The sequence below is a fragment of the Choloepus didactylus genome, chromosome 5 (assembly GCF_015220235.1).
Source record: "Choloepus didactylus isolate mChoDid1 chromosome 5, mChoDid1.pri, whole genome shotgun sequence".
Classification (NCBI taxonomy): domain Eukaryota; kingdom Metazoa; phylum Chordata; class Mammalia; order Pilosa; family Megalonychidae; genus Choloepus; species Choloepus didactylus.
This window is the reverse complement of record NC_051311.1, coordinates 150,789,677-150,808,733: the sequence shown is the minus strand read 5'-3', so window position 1 is coordinate 150,808,733 and position 19,057 is coordinate 150,789,677. Positions and strand designations below refer to the sequence as shown.

The window sequence follows — 19,057 nt, the reverse complement described above, 5'->3', positions numbered from 1 at the left end:
TTCCATAAATCGAAGTTTGGACTATGTGGTTTTCAGATGAGAGCTGTGTTTCAAGTTTCTGTAAAAAGGTTTATATGTTGAGGGAAAAACTTTACTCACCCACCCTCCACTCACTGAATACACCATTATTACTGCCCTGCAATACATTATTGAAAATCCACAAAATATTCCAAAAATTACCCTCACATTGGCTACATCTAAAAAATGCTTATCAAAGTGCTTAGAACACATTTGGTAATGATTTGGGGGGAAATATCCAGTGATGAACTTTGAAATCACATGTAATTTCCAATAAACACCCAGACACAGGCACACATTTGGGTATAATATGAAAGATATTTTTAGGAAGCTCTTGCTAAATTGTTTATTATGTTTTATCTAAAGATCATTTAAATTTTTGATTACAAGCCGTAATTCAAGGGGAACTTTCTTGATCTGAGCACATTTTTTGGCTGTGGGAGGCTTCAATAGGGTTAAAGTGATCAATACACAAAAGGAAGATTTTCCTTCAAGGAAACATAGACTTCAACTTTAAGTGTTTTTGAACTTCATCCAGGCTTTGAGTTAAAAAGAAATAAGAAGTCATGTACATTTTGAGGCAAATAAAAGGTTTTAGGAATTCTGGGGTAAGATACTATAAAAGAAGAAGAAAAAAAAAGAAAAAGAAATGGCCAATCCCAGGGGAAATTAGAAGGACAACGATGTGGAAACTCGGAAGAGCTCCAGGCTGCACAGCCCCCTCCAAGAGCAGCGGTTGCACAGACAGTGTCTGTTCAAGGTGGGAACTATGGCAGTGAGAAGCATTTGTCAAGCGTGGCAGCCCTGGAAGGGAAGCACACGCTCAAATGCACTTAGCATGGTGATTAGCTAACTCAACCCAAAGTGCTTTACCATCTCCACATACCAGAGCTAACTTCCATAAGCCAGAGAAAAAAACTACTTATGTAGAGTTTGGAGAGAAACCTCTGATTTATGGTGGCGAAGCTTTCTTTCCTTATAAAACAGAGCTCCATCCTCCTAGAAGGAAAGAAGCCAAAGTAAACACTCTTTCTACATAGGCTTCTAAGTCATGGATGGCATCAGCCTTTTTTTGTTCATGTGTCAGAATTGGTATAGACACATAATCCCCTTTCCTTTACTGTTAAATGTTGAAAAAACTTCCAAGAAACTTCAAGAGCCCGCTATATATTTTTCTTAGTCCTAGTCCTTCTGCTCTTTGCATGGAATAAATTGACAGACAGCTTCACTATATCATAATGTTTAAGCCTGTGGGTTCTGCAGTCAGAAGACATGGACACTATAATCTTAAGAAAGTTACTTAAGTAGTCTAAGTCTCAGTTTCCTCATCTGAGAAAGGGAAGGAAGACCATGTCAACCTTACAGTGTTGCTATGAGGATTAACTGAGATAATTCCTTAAAGTTAAGATAGTCCTCCACCAAAGTAAGTCTTGCGGCTGAAAGCACAAAACACAGTAACTCAAACCGGCTGAAACAATAAGTAAATGTATGTTTCATATAACATGGAATCCAGAAGTGTAGGCTTCCAGCACAAAACAATCAACAACTCCATGGGTCATTGCCCTCTCTCCTATCCTATTCTTGGCACTGACTTCACCCCAAAGCTGCTTCCTCTCCTGGTCACAGTATGCCTTCCCATGGCAACTGAGACCACATTATTTCTTGCTTATATTTAGTAGGAAATGGCAAACCAAACTTTCCCAGAAGCTCTCCAGTAGACTCCTTCTCTCATCCCATTGGTGAGGATTGGATTACATGTCCATTCTAGAATAACCTCTGTAAGAACAACAGGCTCACCATGATTGGCATAGACTTTCCTTTGAAGAAGAAATGGATGTAAGAGAAGATCACCTAATTATTATCATATACATTATGTTGCCATTAGAGCCTTACAGGAAGTTTTTCCAAAGATGCAACTGGTTCTTGCCTCAAAGGTTTTGAAATGATAAATGAATTATATTTTCTGTGTCAGTTCAGGTTGACTTGGAGTGGCTGCCTAACCAGTTGCTTACGAAATATTCTGGGGCCTCCACCTGTACAGGGGAGGGGAAAGTTAATGATCAGTTATAGGAATTGGCCAAGGGTACAATATATGGTTTCATCAATGCCATGGGTGACATCAAACAACCAGGTACTGTTCCATTCACATTCTTTCTTCCTTCAACTTTTTAAGCTTTAAGCAGCATAGAACCACCTCTAATACTTGCTCAATCTTTCAGACTAAAAGCAGAAATGCATCTTCATCATGGAAGAATGAATTTAACTAATAGTTAGTCTTCAAATTTCTGAGACTACGCTTTCTTAACAGTTCAATTCAACAACTATTTATTGAGCACTAATTCTTTTTCCTATTTTGTGCCTGGTTCTAAAAAATAATACAAAAGAAGTATAAGACACAAACTCGACACTAAAGAAACTGTAATTTATGTGGGAAAATAAACTATGTGAACAGTAGAGTGTTAAATAGTAGAACAAGGCAACCTAGATTTCAGGGGCCAAGAAAAGAGCTACAACCATTTTATTTGGCCTTGACTATCTTGATGAGGGAGACTCTCATCGTTAACTGCACCACTGTTTTGCTGACTGGCAAATGGGCTCAGCCTAAATCTTTAACAGAGACTATTAGTTTCCATTTAGCAGGCAGAGAAATGGTCTCAGAGTTTTTCAGACTTGGTGACAGTTTTTCTAACATGCTAACTGTAACAACTACCATGACTTGCATAAAGTCGTATAGTTCCACAGAAGAATGACTCTTGAAACCTGATGAGGTGGTCAGATTCTAGAGCTCTAAAAGTGTGGCAGTGGCTTCTTGGGCACCTGTTCCATCTCCCAACATAACCCTTAAGACTCAGAGCTTTAGCATGATTGAGCTGATCTAAGTGACTCTGTACCCTTGGCCCTACAGGGTATATTGTATAGAGAGTAAATTATATATCACAAATTTTCACATAATTATCCATACCAAACTTTTGCGTTTACAGTCCATTTGGAGCAGCCAAGCACGATAAAAATTTACAAAGCAGTAATAACAGTAACTTTTATTTAGTCTTGAGTACCATATAGGCTAGAGCGGGGCACGCTATAAAAGCAGGGGAAAAAATAGCTCTGGTTTGCTTACAAGGCATTCATAATTTGGTTAAGCTAATACCACATAGATATACAGAACAAATATATAAAGCAACATACAAGTCTACCATCTTTGGTCTAGACTCTTACTGTCTCTAGATTATGACTTTCACTGACCCTTTGGCCCCAGTCCTTTTCTATTCCAGTCTACTGTAAACATGACTAACACAGCCATCTTCCCAAAGTACAACCTTGGGTATAACACTTCCTTATTGGAAAACTACAGTGATGTCCCAGTGCCTACAGAAAAATTAATACCTTCTAGATTTTCAAGGCCTTCAACTATCCTCTAAAATCTGCCCTTCCAATTTACTGTCAATATAGTATCAATTTTTCACTACTCCAATGCTCTCTTTTTCACTCCAGTTCTCTATTTCCAAACATGTCTTTCACTTTCCTCCACACTTGTTCCCCTCTGCATGCAATGCTCTTTCTGCCTTTGCTTATATAAATCTCACTCTTCCCTGAAGACAAAGGCATTGAGCAACTTATCCCAATCCTCTCTGTGTGCACAGAACCTACCACAAGATCTTCAACAAGGCTGTTGAAGGTGAAATAAAATCAGATGTAAGTACTGAGCAGAGTAAAGCAGTAATCGGTTATAATCAGAAGGGAATAGAATGAATTTTAAATGAAATTTTTAAAAAAGGACTTACGATACAAGTGAACTTTTAAACTGGTTTTGGAGGAAAGGAAAGGAATGACAGTAGAGTAAGCAGGAAAGGAAGCAAGAAGGGCATGGGTTAACATGGTGGCTGTGGACATGGAAAAGAATGGGTGGGCCCAGGAGCCCAGCCACATCCTGATAGTTGAATAAAATCAACAAACCAGCACAGAAGCCTGGTTGCCAGATGACCTTCCCACTGCATATCTTCTAGGTGTAACTGGCTTGGGTCTATAGAGTTGACAATTGGGGCCAAGAAAAAGACATCATCGAGCTTAAATTCCGTCTTATGACCTTTAAATGTTCTTCTTCCAATCAATTCTTTCAAACATCATTTCCTTTGGCAATGTAATTTTTTCTAGTGAGAAGTTTATTGGTGAGTTTTTTTGGTCCTCACTTGAACTTTGTCAGAATAATTGGACAGAGGAAAAGAATCAATGTTTTGCACATGCATTTATCTTCCTTTTAATGTCCTCAGGTCCTGCTCAAAAGCTCTATCTGGTAGAGAAGGCCAGGGTTTCCTTAGAGGCCCTGGGACTTCTAGATCTGCAGGTTTTCCAGGTCTTCAGGACCAGTACTGGGCACATCTGCTCCACGGGTCAGCTGGATTCTGCTGAAGTTGCAGCTAGCCCTAACCCAAGGCCTCCCTCCATACTCAACACTTCAGCTTCAGCCTCAATCACACCTCAGCTCCTCCAGAGCAGACATCTGCAGAGCATATACATCAAAGAGCTAGGAAGATGTGCCAAGGAATTCATGGGTTATTCCACTTTATGTATGTTAACTCTTTAAACTCCCTACAGCTCTGAGTCCCCAATACTGAGTGCCCAAAGGGGCACCGCTAATTCCTCATTTAATCAGTGTCTTTCTCCTTTAACCAGCATTGTAGAAAATTGTCCATGAGTTTTGTCTATATTTATGATATTCTCTGTACAACCGCAGCATGACTGTACATGAAAGAACCATAGAATATAAGAGCTAAAAATAAGGATCTCAGGAAATATCTAGTCAAATCCCCTTACTCTACAGAGAAGGAAACTACAATGAAGGAGAATGTGGCCTGGCCACTATCACTAGGGATGTGACAGTTCTCTGATTATATTAAGTATTAGTAACTTTCCTGCAATTTGATTTCTATTCTTCATATAACTATGACTGTGAGGAACAACCAGTGAGGACTCTCCGTCAACTACCTTGTTTTTCTCCCTCCATTTTAGAAACATGCTCATTGCAAAAAGACAGAACAAGGATTTCACATTTACCTCAAAGAACAACTTGCAGACTTTATTTGGGAATCATATTATACTTCAGTAAACCCAGTTTCTCCATCTTTTTCATTATTTTAAAAAAGAATGTAAGCTGGCCAGTCAGGCACCCTTCCTTCTCGGGGATCAGCTTCCTCTAGAATAGGGTTTCTCAACAGCAGCATTATTGACATAATTCTTTGCCGTGGGCGCTGTCCTGTGTATTACTGGATGTTCATAAGCATCCCCAGGCTCTCTTACTAGATGATAGCAGTATTCCTCTTCCAGTTGTTACAAATAAACATTGCCGAATGTCCCTTGTGGGACAAAATCCAACCCTCTGCCCTCTGCCCACACCCCGCAATTGAGAATCATTGGTTTAGAACACACTGTAAAGGTGGAAGTTATTCTGAAGGGTCCTTCAGAAGTTACTCCTCAATATTTTGAATTCCACACCCTCTTCCCCCCAGTTCCATCATTACCACTACTGTTTCCAACCTGGGTCCACAAAGAGGTTGACATATAGCAGACAACACCAGCGCATCCCCTTATTCTTCATAACCCCTCCACATAGAACTGCAGAGTGATGCCCAACCAAAGTGTGGAGATAATTGAAGGAAATTAAGGCATCAAAACTCAAAGTTCTATACTGAAAATAACTTTTTGCCATTATCTATATGGCAGGCAACTGTATTAATTATTTAGTGTTGTGTAACAAATTGCACCTCCTCTCAAATGAAGCTGAACTAAACTAAGTTAAAACTAAAGCTAAAATAGAAAACATTATTTTCATGCATTTTCTGGGGGTCAGGAATCTGGCAGTGGCTTAGCTGCATTGTTTTGAGGTGGCAACGAAGCTGTCAGTTGGGTCTGCAGTCATCTGAAGGCTGGACTGGGGCTGGAGAATTGCTCCGAGGCTCACTCGGGCATCAGTTCCTTGTCATTGGGCCTCTCCATAGTGCTGCTCCATAGTGCTGCTCACATAGTGCTTCCCCCAGAGCAAGGGATGGGGTGGGACACACACAGAGAGAGAGAGGGTACAAAAACACATAATAGAAGCTGTAGTTTTTCATAACCTAATCTTGGAAATGCCATACCGTCACTTCTGCTATATGTTACTGTTCACATGGACCAACCTTGGTGCATTGTGAGGAGGGATGACACCCAGGTGTGACTACGGGGATCAGGTTCATTGGGTGCCATCTTGGAGGCTGTCAGACACAGGAACCACTCAGTAACCCTTCCTAAGTTTATATCCTTCCCAGATCAGAAACATAATTTCTGATCATAAGTGTCCTCAGTCACATCTGGGGATGTAAATGGAAGGGATTTACATTTGGTCAGAAATATCACTCTGAGGCAATGCATCATCAAAAGAATTCAGCAGACTCCATTTCTCAGTGACAATAGTTAAGTCAATCCTTTTTAGAAGGACTTTCAACAAAGGCAAGTTCTTGTTTGCGTCTTTCACCAGAAAAAAGTAATCAGTAAACCATAGCAGATTATACCCTATTTGTCAGCCAAGATTTCATGAAAACGATTCGTTAAACTACATTTCTTAAGTGTTTATTGAGATCCTTCTGTGAGTTAGACATTTATTTATATAGTGCTATATAACAAACCATCTCAAAACTTAGTGCTTATAAAAACAAAAAAATATATATAAAAAAGAGGAAAAAAATTACGGGGGTCAGAAACATGGGCAAGGTCCAGATGGGCGGTTCTTCTGTTCCTCGTGGTCACTCACCTGGGTGCATTAGCCTAGTTGCTGGGGTGGGGTTGGGGGGAAGTAGGGCCAAGATATCTTCATTCAAATTTCTGGATTCTTGGTGCTCCTCTCTCTGCATGTGGCTGGCTTGGGCTTCCTTGGAGCATGGCGGACAGGGTAGTCAGACTTCTGCATGGCAGCTGGTTTCCAAGAGCAAAAGGGGAAGATGCCGGACCTCTTAAAGGTGTGGCCTAGAATTAGCACAGGGTCTTTTACACCATATTCTGTTGAACAAAGCGAGTTTCAACACTTCTCTTAGTATGCCCTTTTGCATAGTTCTGACTTTTAGAAACATAGTAATGTTTTGTATAGCAGATAGACAGAAAGATGATAGCTAGAGAGATATAGATGATGGACAGATAGAGAAAATCGACCAGGATGTGGGAGGACCCAGAATGGAATGCAAGCAGTAACAAACGAATAACCACAATGAAGTGAGCGAGGAAGAAAATAACCATGCAGCTTTGGAAAACAGTATTTTAACTACACAAAGTAATGCTAAACACAAATTCGTTTTTCACAAGAGTATGGGTTACCAATTATGAAACTACCTTATATGTATAAAACAGAAGAGAAGAAAAAGTAAAGTACTGTGGATAATGAGAGCTAGGTTTTTCACTGTCAGAAGAAGGAGTTATAAGGAAAGGAGGAAGACCCTGTTGATACCTTTATTTTGGCTCAATGATACTGATTTTGATCTTTTGGCTCCCAGAGCTGGGAGAGAATAAACTGATGCTGTTTTAGGCCACCAGGTTTCCCAAGCTACTCTCAAAATATCTCCCTACTATGTACTTATTAATTATGAAGAGAGAAAAAAAAGCAACTTTATAGTGGAGGAACCTGGAAGACACAATTCTAACCAAATAATCAAAGTTAACATCACTAGTAACAAGACATAGTAACATCACGTACCCCCCACTGTAACGTACTGAAACGATATCACTTCTGAAGTTTCTTGCCAAAAATACATAACCTTGATCTAATAATGAGAGGACTTCAGACAAGACCAAATTGAGGAACATGCTACAACATAATTGGACAATACTCTTCAAGAGTATTAAGGTCATAAAACAAAGAAATATTGAGGAACTGACCCAGATTGGACAAGACACAGGAGTCACTACAACTAAATGGAGTGTGAAATCCTGGATTGGATCTTGGACCAGAAAGAGGATATCAGTGGGTGTATTTGTTTTCTATTGCAGTGTAACAAGTCACCCTAAACTTAGAGGCTCAAAATAATACCTGTTTATTAGCTCCTAGTTCTATAGGTCAGAAGTCCAGCCAAGGATGGTTGGGTTCTCTGTTCAAGGTCTCACAAGACTGAAATCAAGATGTCGGCTGGGCTGAGGTTTTGTCTGGAGACGGGGCATGCATCCACTTCCAAGCTCTTTGAGGCTGGTTCTTGCTGGCTATCAGCTAGGGGCCTCTCTCAGCAACTAGAGGCAGCCTGCATTGCCAGGTGAGTCCCTCCAGCAATGGAGAACTTCTTGCATGTCAGATCCTCCACCTGCTTCAAGTCTTTGGCCTACTGTGTCTGACCTCTAGACCCAGATTTAAAGGATTCATGTGATTAAGGCAGGCTCACCCACGTAAGTTTCCTATCTTAAGGTCAACTGACTTGGGACCTGAATTACAATTGCAAAACCCATAGCAGCCCTCAGATTCGATTTTGAATAACTGGGAGAAAGTATGTGTACACCAAGGACTGAGAATCTTGGGGAGCAATCTTAGAATTCTGCCTACCAAAGTGAGACAACTGGTAAAATGTGAATAGTCTTTGCGGATTGAATAATGTTTGTAGAACATTATTGGACTAATTTTAAATGCTAATTTTCTGACTTATGTCATTGTACTTTGGTTGTATAAGATGTCAATATTAGTAGAAACTGGGTGGAAAACATGGGAATTCTGTATATTTTTTTGAAATTTTTTTAAGTTTAAAATTATTTAAAATAAAAGATTAATTTTAAAAAGTCATAAGGATAGCCCAGATTCACAGGGAGGGAAAGTAAAGACCATCTCTTGATAGGAGAGGCTTGTGTATATGAGGGAGGAAACGATGGTGGCCATCTTTAAAGATCATCCACCTCAGACCCTATAAGTAATACAAAAATCAATATAATTGGTTCCTCTCTCATAGAATGTGGAATCTGGGAGGTGAGAGAATGTCCATTCAATAGATATTTATTGCGTATCTCCTATATATTGGGCACCACGATAACCACTGGAGATACAACGGTGACTAATATACTCACAAGACTATTATAGTTTAATAGGGGAAAGCAACTGGCAAGCAAGTAATTAAAATCAATGTGTGATAAATGTCATGTTCAGATCAATACAGGGGACTAAGCAAAAAAAAAAAAAAAAAGAAGAAGAAGAAATCACTTCCATCATGGAGATCAGAAAAAGCTTCATCATGGGTAATAGGAAAAAAAAAAAAAAGAACTCCCCTCTCCTTTTTGCTCCACTAGTTTGAAATGTTCCAAGCAAACCAAAAGAAGTTATCAATCTGATTCACTGCTTTATCTTCTTATTTTGGGGAAGTGCATTTTTTCACTTAATTTGCTTATAAAGTAGGTTTTTAAATAAATGAGTATTTCACTACTAATATAAACTGCTGCTAAAGATATAGATAATTTTTCAGTTGTCCAAAGAGAGTCTAAAATTTAATTAGAAATCCATGTGTCTCATTTTTCAACATTTTCCAGCATCTCCAATAAGCCATGGCTTGTTTACTATGGGTTACCTCTCCACCAGTGAATGCCCTTTGGGTTTCAACTTGTTCTGTGTCACACTAAATTATATTACCCTAAGTGGTTAAATCCGAGTGCTCTGGGTGCTCTCATTTTGCTCAGAAGTGGTCTTTGGGAGGGTTGCTTCTAATCTACCTCATCTGCAACTTTATGTCTCCATTTAACCTTTAGAAAGCACTGGAAATGGAAGCTTTGTCTGTAAATATACACACAGAAAAATCTGCTGGGGGGAACACTTTCAAGTCTTCTGTAGAAGCAGATAGTCTTAGGACTTGTAAAAGATGAACAATGTGGTACCCATCTGAGATCTGAGATCTGTGGTGAGATCTGTGGTGATATCTGCCCACCACATCTGAGCTAAGCTGATCCTTTTGGGAACCCCATTATTTCTAGAGCATATACAAAGGTTGAAATGACTGAATTAGGGCCTTTATGCCCCTGACTTGACTTTCCCCTCCCCTTCTAAGGGCCCATGACTTTTACAGACATAGGCTAAGGGGTAGCTGCTGATGGCAATAATGGCAGGAGACAACTTAACCACACTAAACGTGGTAGACCAGAAGACCCACACTGGCTTGCCCTCCTTTTTGGGAAGGATGTCCATCAGCCTTCTCCGATTTATTGAGTTCATACATGTAAATCACTCAGATAGTACCTTGCACAAAGAATTTAATAAATGTTTCTTTTCATTCTATTATTATTTAGCATCAAATTTAATACCAATCACAGAATTTACCTGCCAGCATTGCTAAACTTTTTCCATTTTTTTCTAAGACAAAGAAAAATAATATAATAGAAGTTCTTATTTCACAGGGATAAGTAGATGAAATCTTCTTGCATTTTGTGTAGGAAAATAAAGGTAATAACTCTGACTATTGGCAACAACTCTGACTACTCCCTCAATCAGGACTATTCTAGATCTGAGCGCTCTCTTTGCCGAGTTAATGAATCTTCCCCCAGAAATGCACCCACACGAGACCCACTAAGCTACTCATTTCACCTCGTGTCACCTGGATCATTTGAGAGTAGCTGCATAAAACATTGAGTTTTGATCTGTTTTCTCTTCATGGTTTTCAGTGAGTTCAGCTAACTGATTTACTCACCAAACCTAAGCACCACTTCTGGCCTCTGTGCTGGGTCCATATCCTTTCACTAAGGGTGACCCAGACCCCAGAAAGTAAAGCTGGAAAACCAGGCAAATCGTTTGGGATTTAGAAAACGGGGAACATGGGCCAGAGATGGAAGCTGAAGTGACTCGGTATTTCCATTTCTGTTGTGTTTTTACCAATTGGACCCTATGGTTTGCTTTTGCTTCAGACTTTTCCCATTACCAGGTTCAGCAAAGCAGCCCAACAGACATAGACTGAGGGGTAGCTGTTGATGGTAATAATGGCAGGAAATAACATAACCACACTAAACGTGGTAGACCAGAAGACCCACACTGGCTTCCCCTCGTTTTTGGTAAGGATGTCCATCAGCCTTCTCTGATTTATTGCGTTCATACATGTAAATCACTCAGATAGTACCTTGCACAAAGGTACTTAGGAGTCTGAATCACTGGGTGGTCTTTTTCAGAGGTGAGCCTGTGGGCAGTTTTATTTCTGTTTGGTCCTCCTGTATCTGTGTCAATGCTATTCCAAGCATATTTGGTTCAATTTAGGGGAAACTCTGTCTAGCAAGGAAAGACAATTCAATCCTCTCCCTCCAGAAATAGTGATCCTTTACCAGACACCCCAACTCCCAAATGGAGAGCTACAATTTTCTTGAATATCTCCAAGGAAAGCAGCACAATAATGTCCATTTGCAGTGTATTTCAAAGCTTCCATCAAGAACAGCCAGGAAGTTCTTTGCAAAAATCTGAACACATCAATTCAATGCTGTCAGGGCGAATGTGTGTTACACATGTTGCCACATCTCATACCAAGAGATGCTGTGGAAATCCAAATCTTTCTTTAGCGTTCACAAAGAGGTAAAGGGGAGGAAAGAAAGCTATTTTCCCACGGCAGTTTTACATTAATGCTTCTCCCCTCACCACTTTGCTTGTGTCTTCTGAAGCTGAGTGTCTTGCTTCATGGTGAGCACTTATGCAAAAGTTCTGGTTGAGAGGAGAGGGTGCGGGTGACAGAAGGAGGAACAGGAAAACATTGTTTCTCCAATCTATGTGGTCGGGAGCCAAAGAAACCACCTTGGGTTGGACGGACTGTCATGTGGTTATTTTGCAAAGAAAAATAAAGGGGAGAGGGGAAAGCAGGGATGTGTCAAAGGGTTTTTTATCCTCCTGAAAGAAGAAAGCAAAGGGAACCATGAGGCTCCAATCAATTAGTAGATGGCAAAGCCAAGGTAAAGGAGAAGGCACCATCTTTCCAGAGGCCATTTGACTAAAATAGCCAAGGATGAACTATTACCACTACATGAAGACCAGATAAGCCTTTCTTCTTTGACACAGAACAAGAACAAAGTCATTCATTCATCCATTCATTCCTAAAACAAGGGGCATGTGGCAGAGAGCTAGCAAATTTGAGGGCTCTGTCATAGCCTAGAGTGGCATTTGGAACATTCCTTCATTTCTTTCCTTATGTTTCAAAGAAGAAGATGTGGCAGCCAGTTTTTCAAGAAGCACCACACCCTGAGATTAATTCAAGATTGTTTATGGAGGTGAAGTCATGGTCATTGGTTATCTTCCAAATTACTGATAAAGTCCTGTTTTCTGAAGGTTGGTCACAGGTTTTGGTATCCATACTTGTGTAACACAGATATATATAACTGTGTGGTGTGTGTGTGCATGTGTGTGCGTGTGTGTGTGTGTGTGTGTGTGTGTGTGTGTGGAGAGGAGAGAGAAAGAAGAAAGGGGCAAGGAGGAAGAAGAAGAAAAGAAGGAAGTGGAGGAAGAAGGGGAGGAAGATAGAGGGGGAGAAAAGATTGTTACCACAGAAAGAGACGAAGGGAGGAGGGAGGGAGAGTCAAAGAACAGGAAAAAGAAAGCCAGGAAAGAAAGTAGGAAAACCAAGAGAGAAAGAAGAGAAGATGGAATTGTGAGGGGGTGGCAATTGGTTGCTCTGCTAAGTACTGAGTTACCTTTCACTTTAGATTTTCAAGCAAAAGTAAAGCAGCCTCTGTATTCAATCCTACTGCTGCTTTAACTAAAAAATTATCACAAATGTAGTGGCTTAGAGTAACACAATTTTATTCTCCTTCAGTTCTGGGTGTCTGAACTCAGCTAAAATGAAGGTTCAGGCAGGGCTGTGTTCCTTCCTCTAGACTCTAGAAGAGAATCTGTTGTGGCCACCCACAGTCCTTGGCTAGTGGCTTCCTTTCATCTTCAGCAATGGCAGGTAGGGTCTTTCTCACATTGCGTCACTGTGACACAGACTCTTCTGCTTCCCTGGTCCACATTTAAAGGACCAGTGTGACTATGTTGGGCCCACTGAGATAATCCAGGATAATCTCCCTATTGTGAAGTCAACTGATTAACAACCTTACTTCCATATGCACCGTTGATTCCCTTTGCCACATAACCTAACATATTCACAGGTTCTGTACCTCTTTCGAGGGCCACTGTCTCCTATTCAGAATGTTTCAGAGGAGTAAGAAGCTGGATAGTCCCTTAACTCTAAAATCTTAAGGAATCAGAGAAAATAGAGGCATTTCGTCAGGTAGTGTCTGAGTTCCATCCAGTACTTGGTCCACCCTCTTGGATTCTACATGCTAAACTGGGCTCATCCTGCCCACTGGCTCTCCAGAGTCTCTAGAGCAAATGGCCCTGTGTGTGCCTGTTCTGGGAATACTCTCTCTTTCTGTTTCCTGCTGATCAAATTCATCTATTCCTAGTTTCATTCCTTCAAGGCTCTCCTTTTTTTGTTTTTTTTTTTTTCTTTAGTATGTGGAATAAATGTGTTGGTGCAAAGTATTTCCATCCATTGTTGCCAAACCAATGCCATATATATACATATATTAAAACTGTTATCTATATACTTTAACTTTCTGAAGTAATACCAGAAGATAAATTTTTAACCAGTGTTGGGGGAAACATATCTATTGGGATTGCATACTCCACTAATCCTACCATATAAACCTGTCCTGCATATGACCAGGCTTGTTTAAAAGTTCAGGACCATTTATGCTTGGAAGAGAGCTTGATTTGTCTGTATAGGAAAGCTATTTAAGCATCTTATGAGAGTAGTAATTTATAAGACATTTAACTCTAGTATTGCTCTACTAAGATTGTAAGAAGAACGACAATTGTACTCTGATGCCTGAGGAAACTTCCAGGCCTCAGTGTAAGAGTTCCTACATCCTGTTTTTCACCCCCAACTGTTATTTGGGATGAAAATATTTTTCATTTTTTTCTGAACCTTTTATTCCCCGTAATCAATGATGGTGCCAGTGCTAGTAACACATGTTCAGGAAAGAAAAGGGGTAAGCTTGATGTTCTGGCCTGCTGAGGTTCACTGTTTCTAGAGTCAAGATTGACAACCAATTTTTTTCAGGGCCATTGTACCTGAAGTAACCCATCAATTATAAAAGCTCAACAGAGTAGCTAGAATCCACTGAATAGAAGTAAATTCAAGGAGAATATCATAATTGTGGGGACGAGTTTGAAAATGAATAGCCTAACGTCAAGGAATGGAGGGCGAGTGGTGTACATTTTTTCTACTAGCTTCCTTCGCCAGTTGAGAATCAATGGTGAACAGTCAGATGGAGAGGCTGAAGATACAGACATTGTGTTCAGCCCTAGGCCTGGTATTGTTTCTCAGAGCCTTTAGACCCATCATTTGAGAATGAATCCTATGGGTGAAGGCAGCACTGAGTCATGTGGGAAAGTTACAAGCAAGACTCACATCTACAAAGCTTTTCAAAATGCACAACATGCCAAAGCCACAAGAAAAAAGGGTCGGTAACAACATATCAAATTCAGCTGAATGATGAGTGGCTGTGAGTTTCCTTGGAAGCAGAGATTGTGAAGTCTTCATGCAAAAGCCCCCTCTTGTGGTATCATCCAGGTTTAGTAGCCTTAAGACCTAGAATGAAATAGACTATCTAAGACCTTCCTTGTTTTTTTTAAATCACAATTGTACTTGTAACCTGTAGTTGGTGGATCAAAGACAAGATAATGCCATGTAACTGGGGTAATCACACAAAGTTGGTCCATGTAAATTTATCTTCTGCTTAGAGAAACTTTCAGCATATCAGATTATATGTTGGAAAATATCATGCTTGATTGACCAGAAAATCCTGGCAGCAGAAAGTTAAGAAAACAAAATCAAGGGAAGGAAGCCCAGTTGCTTATGGACACACACTTACTTCCACAATGATTAAACAACCAAGTTCCAAGGAATTTTCTGGGCCAATCTCATATGGACAATGGGAGAAAATATTTGGAAACCACATATCCAATAAGGGTTTAGTGTCCAGAATGTATAAAGAAATCCTACAACTCAACAACAAAAAGACAAAAAAAAAAAAAAAAAAAAAAGGCAGAAGACTTGATTAGACATTTCTCCAAAGGAGATATGCAAATGGCCAATAAGCACATGAAAAAATGCTCACCATTATTAGCCATCGGGGAAACACAAATCAAAACACAATGAGATACCATTTCATGCCCACTTAGAAAGGCTACTATTAAAAGAAGAAAAAATAAGAAGTGTTAGAGAGGATGGGAGAAATAGGTAGAGTTGTGCATTGGTGGTGGGGGAATAAAATGGTGCAGCCACCATGGAAAATGGTTTGGTGGTTCCTCAGAAAGTAAAGTATAGAATCTCACATGACCCAGCGATATCACTTTCTAAGTATCTACCTAAAAGAATTGAAAGCAGGGACTCAAACAGATATTTGCACACTGATGTTCATAGCAGAATTACTTACAATCGTCAAAAGATGGAAGCATCTCAAGAGTCTATAAACAAATGACTAGATAAACAAAATGTGATGTGTGGTGTGTATACACACACACAATGGCATATTATTCAGCCATAAAAAGCAATGAAGTTCTTATGCATGTGACAGTAAGGATGAACCTTGAAGGTATGTTGAGTGGAAAAGTCAGACACAAAGGACAAATATTGTAGATCTCACTGACATGAAATTATTAGAATAAGCAAATTCATAGAGTCAGAAACTAGAATACAGTTTACCAGGGGCCTGAGTGGGGGTAGGGAATGAGGAGTTAATGCATAATGGGTGCAGGGTTTTTGTTTCGTGTGATAGGAAATTGATGGTGATGAGGGTAGCACAACATTGTGAATGCAATTTACACCACTGAATTATATATTTGAATGTGGTCAAAAGGAGAATTTTAGGTTGTATATATGTTACTAGAATAAAAATTAAAAATAAACAAAGAAATATAGGTCTGTAGAACACAGCGAACCCTAATGTAAACTACAGACTATAATACTATAATTAATAATGTCTTTATAATATTGTTTCATTAACTGTAATAAAGGTACCACACTAAAGCAAAGCGGTAATAATAGGGAAAACCTGTGAGCATGAAGGTGGTTATGGCAATTTTGTATTTTCTGTACGATTTTTCTGTAAACCTAAAACTTCTCTAATAAAAATGAATAAATAGATAATCAAGGGAAGGAATCCTGGTTGCTTATGGTTATACCCTTAATTCCACAATGATTAATCCACTAAATTTCAAGGAATTCTCTGGGCCAACCTCAGAAGCAAACCTGCCAGGAGGCAGGCCTTGACACAAACCAAATTTGAGCATATGGTATCTTAGTAGTGTGTTCAGTTTGGGGAATGTGTAAGATTATAGGCCCTGATAATTAAAACAGCACATTTGTTTATAAGCATAACTTGATCTGGGATGTATTGGTAGAAATTTTAGAAAGCAACAATTTTTCTTTCAGAACAAATTATCAGAACTTGAAATATATTCTGAATTATTTCTTTCACTAAATCAGTAGAGTAAATACTTTCAGTTGAGTAACATGTTCAAAGTTCTCCTGGATCATTCTGAGCTGTGTAGGTGGAAGTCTAGAGACCCTGGATCAATCAATAATCTTTGTTTCAACAGTGACCTTGCTGTTTTTTAAGCCTGTATTCTTTGTTGATATGAAGGATTTAAGGGCCTTTTCCAGTCCTTTGCGGAAGACCAGTATCCTCCTGCATGTGGCTACTCAGATATTTTGTGTTACTGCTCAGTATAAAAGCAATTTCTATTTCAAGACATCTACCTGGGTCAGAATTTTGTATTTATTAAGAGAATTGGTGGAGCCAGTTTTCAAGTATGTGGTTTTGCTGATTCTGTGTCATCGATTCTCTTTCATTTTCCATACTAATTCTATATATATGGAAAAATTTCATTCAGATGCCTGGCCTGAAGTGAGTATCTCCAAATTTATATCTATGAATTAGCCAGGAGAGGAAAAATACCACAGAAGGCAACAAATTACCCTTGTATGATGAAATTCTCCTACTAGAATAACAGCAGGAGTTCTAGATGTCCACAAAGAACAAAGCAGGGAGGACAATAACTGTTTCAGAAATTAGTTGGCATTCTTCTAAAGAGTCTCATGAGGACTTGCTAGAAGAAGAATTTTTTTATTTATTTGGAATCCTTGATTCTAGAAACATATTGGGCTCACAGCATGGATAAATGGTTTACAGTCTCTCAATAAAAAAGAACACAAAAAGAAAACTAGCTCTAAATCACAGTATGAAAGATGAATATCTGTAATTTAGCTTTTGATTACCATTGGGAATGTAATAACATTGCTTTTACATAGTTGGCCTAACAGCCAGGGGTCAAGGTTATATTAGGATACTCGTGGTGGGGTCGAGCTTCGATGACTGACAGTGTCAGTGAGTGACAACTGATCCTGAAATGTATCTACACATCGATGCTCACCATTTGGACACAATGACATTTTTTATACTTTGAATTCCCTGACAAATTAAAATACTTAATAGTAATGCATGATTGTTTTTCTACAGTCAAGCCCAGATGACAAGAAAACCTCTTTCCTTCATTCTCCTATTTGCCATTAACTATGCACTATTTAATACCTGGATAGTAGTAGTCATTGCTATTCATTAAAAAACTTGTGGCATTTGCACTTGGTTCAAAATAAGGTACTGATTGAAGAACGATTCTTCTCCCCCCAAAACAGATTGCTATCTATACCCCAAAATTCAGTGGTGGGAACTGATTTTCTGCCACATTTCATGAAATCACCAAAGATGTACAACATAAAGAAAATGTTTACTCCCACAAGGGAGAAAGGGAGCTCAGTTTTACAATGGACATTAGCAAATCCATGGTTTAAATTACAGATTAACAAAGAGTTCATGAGCTCAAAATTAAATTATTCTGTTTAAAATCAATCACAGAAACTGTCATTCTGCATATTGCTTTGACTTCCTAGCAAAAGTTTAAATGAGGACTTGATGTACAAGTAGAGACTGTCAAGAAATCTGCTCTTTTTCAGGTCTGTGTGGGATAGAAGGGCAAACGTTTAGGCTATTAAAGTAATTAGAATGAGGAGTGCATTTTTCCAGGAAAAAAAGATTAAATCATTAACAACAACAATAAAAATCCCGCAAATCTACAATTCAACCATTATCTGAAAAAAAAAAAGAAAAAGGCATGAGAATAAAAGGTGGGGTGCATTTAAAAGGCACTCATTTCATTAATACCAGAGTCCTTCTGGAGAAGCCAGGCAGGAAATCTGGAGTTACTCTAAGTTTTCTTTTCAGTGGCACCATAATTGGGGAGAAGGATCCAGAAAGAACATTGCCTTTGCCAGCAAAGTGCATTTGGGTTGTGGCTTTGAGGAAGAGAACATTTTTCCTTTGTCACTGGGCTTCGTGTTGGGTCACCACTCCAGCACTGAGCAGCTCCCCGATGGTGCTGTCATTGTATCTGAGGGCTTCCTTCAGGATGCGCACTGTGTGCTGCCCAAGCAGGGGAGGTGGCCTGGCTTCTGACATCTCGAACGTACTGTATCTCACAGCCGGGCCTGTCAAAGAAGGAGGAAAGCAGGAAGCCTGTTAATGACTATCCCTGGGAAATTAATTACCCAAGCAGCCTGGGGTATTTTCAAGGACTGCCAGGAATATCACTGCCAGTTACACCCTTGCAGATGTACCATCATTGTTGGGAAGAAACACATTTTTGCATGTGACTTTCCTTTACTCACAGCTTAATCCAACTGTGCAGCAGTCATCTGATATGTCCACACCATGATGTGGTGGGCTGCATGGACAGATCTGGTAGAAGCTGTCTGTCCTGTCAGGAAGATCCTCTGGGATAGAGGCTGGACTAAGTGGATTCTCTGGGTCCAAAAGAAAGATGACTGCAGATACATAATGACTTTTAAGTTGGAGATCTGACCCCAAGTGGAAGCAACCCAGAAGTTTACTATTCAATGTCGATTGTATAATTCCAAGATTTAGTTCAACCTTCTGCAGACCAACTAAACTTCAGCCAGACCATGGAGGAAAAGGTTATGTGTATAATTTA

The 19,057-nt window shown here is 39.5% G+C and overlaps 1 protein-coding gene across 7 annotated transcripts in view; it reads right to left on the bottom strand.

Moving 5' to 3' along the window:
• Positions 1 to 17,080: 17,080 nt before the first annotated feature.
• The window catches only part of SUGCT (succinyl-CoA:glutarate-CoA transferase), a 769,056-nt gene continuing 767,079 nt past the window's right edge, over positions 17,081 to 19,057 (bottom strand). For 4 of the 7 annotated variants that reach the window (XM_037837131.1, XM_037837134.1, XM_037837132.1 and 1 more), the window contains one exon: positions 17,083 to 18,554. In XM_037837131.1, the coding sequence (XP_037693059.1) occupies positions 18,391 to 18,554 (164 nt within the window). In that variant the 3' untranslated portion in view covers positions 17,083 to 18,390. Of the gene's footprint in view, positions 18,555 to 19,057 lie in introns of all 7 variants that reach the window. The other 3 variants (XM_037837129.1, XM_037837127.1, XM_037837130.1) reach the window with 2 other exon arrangements.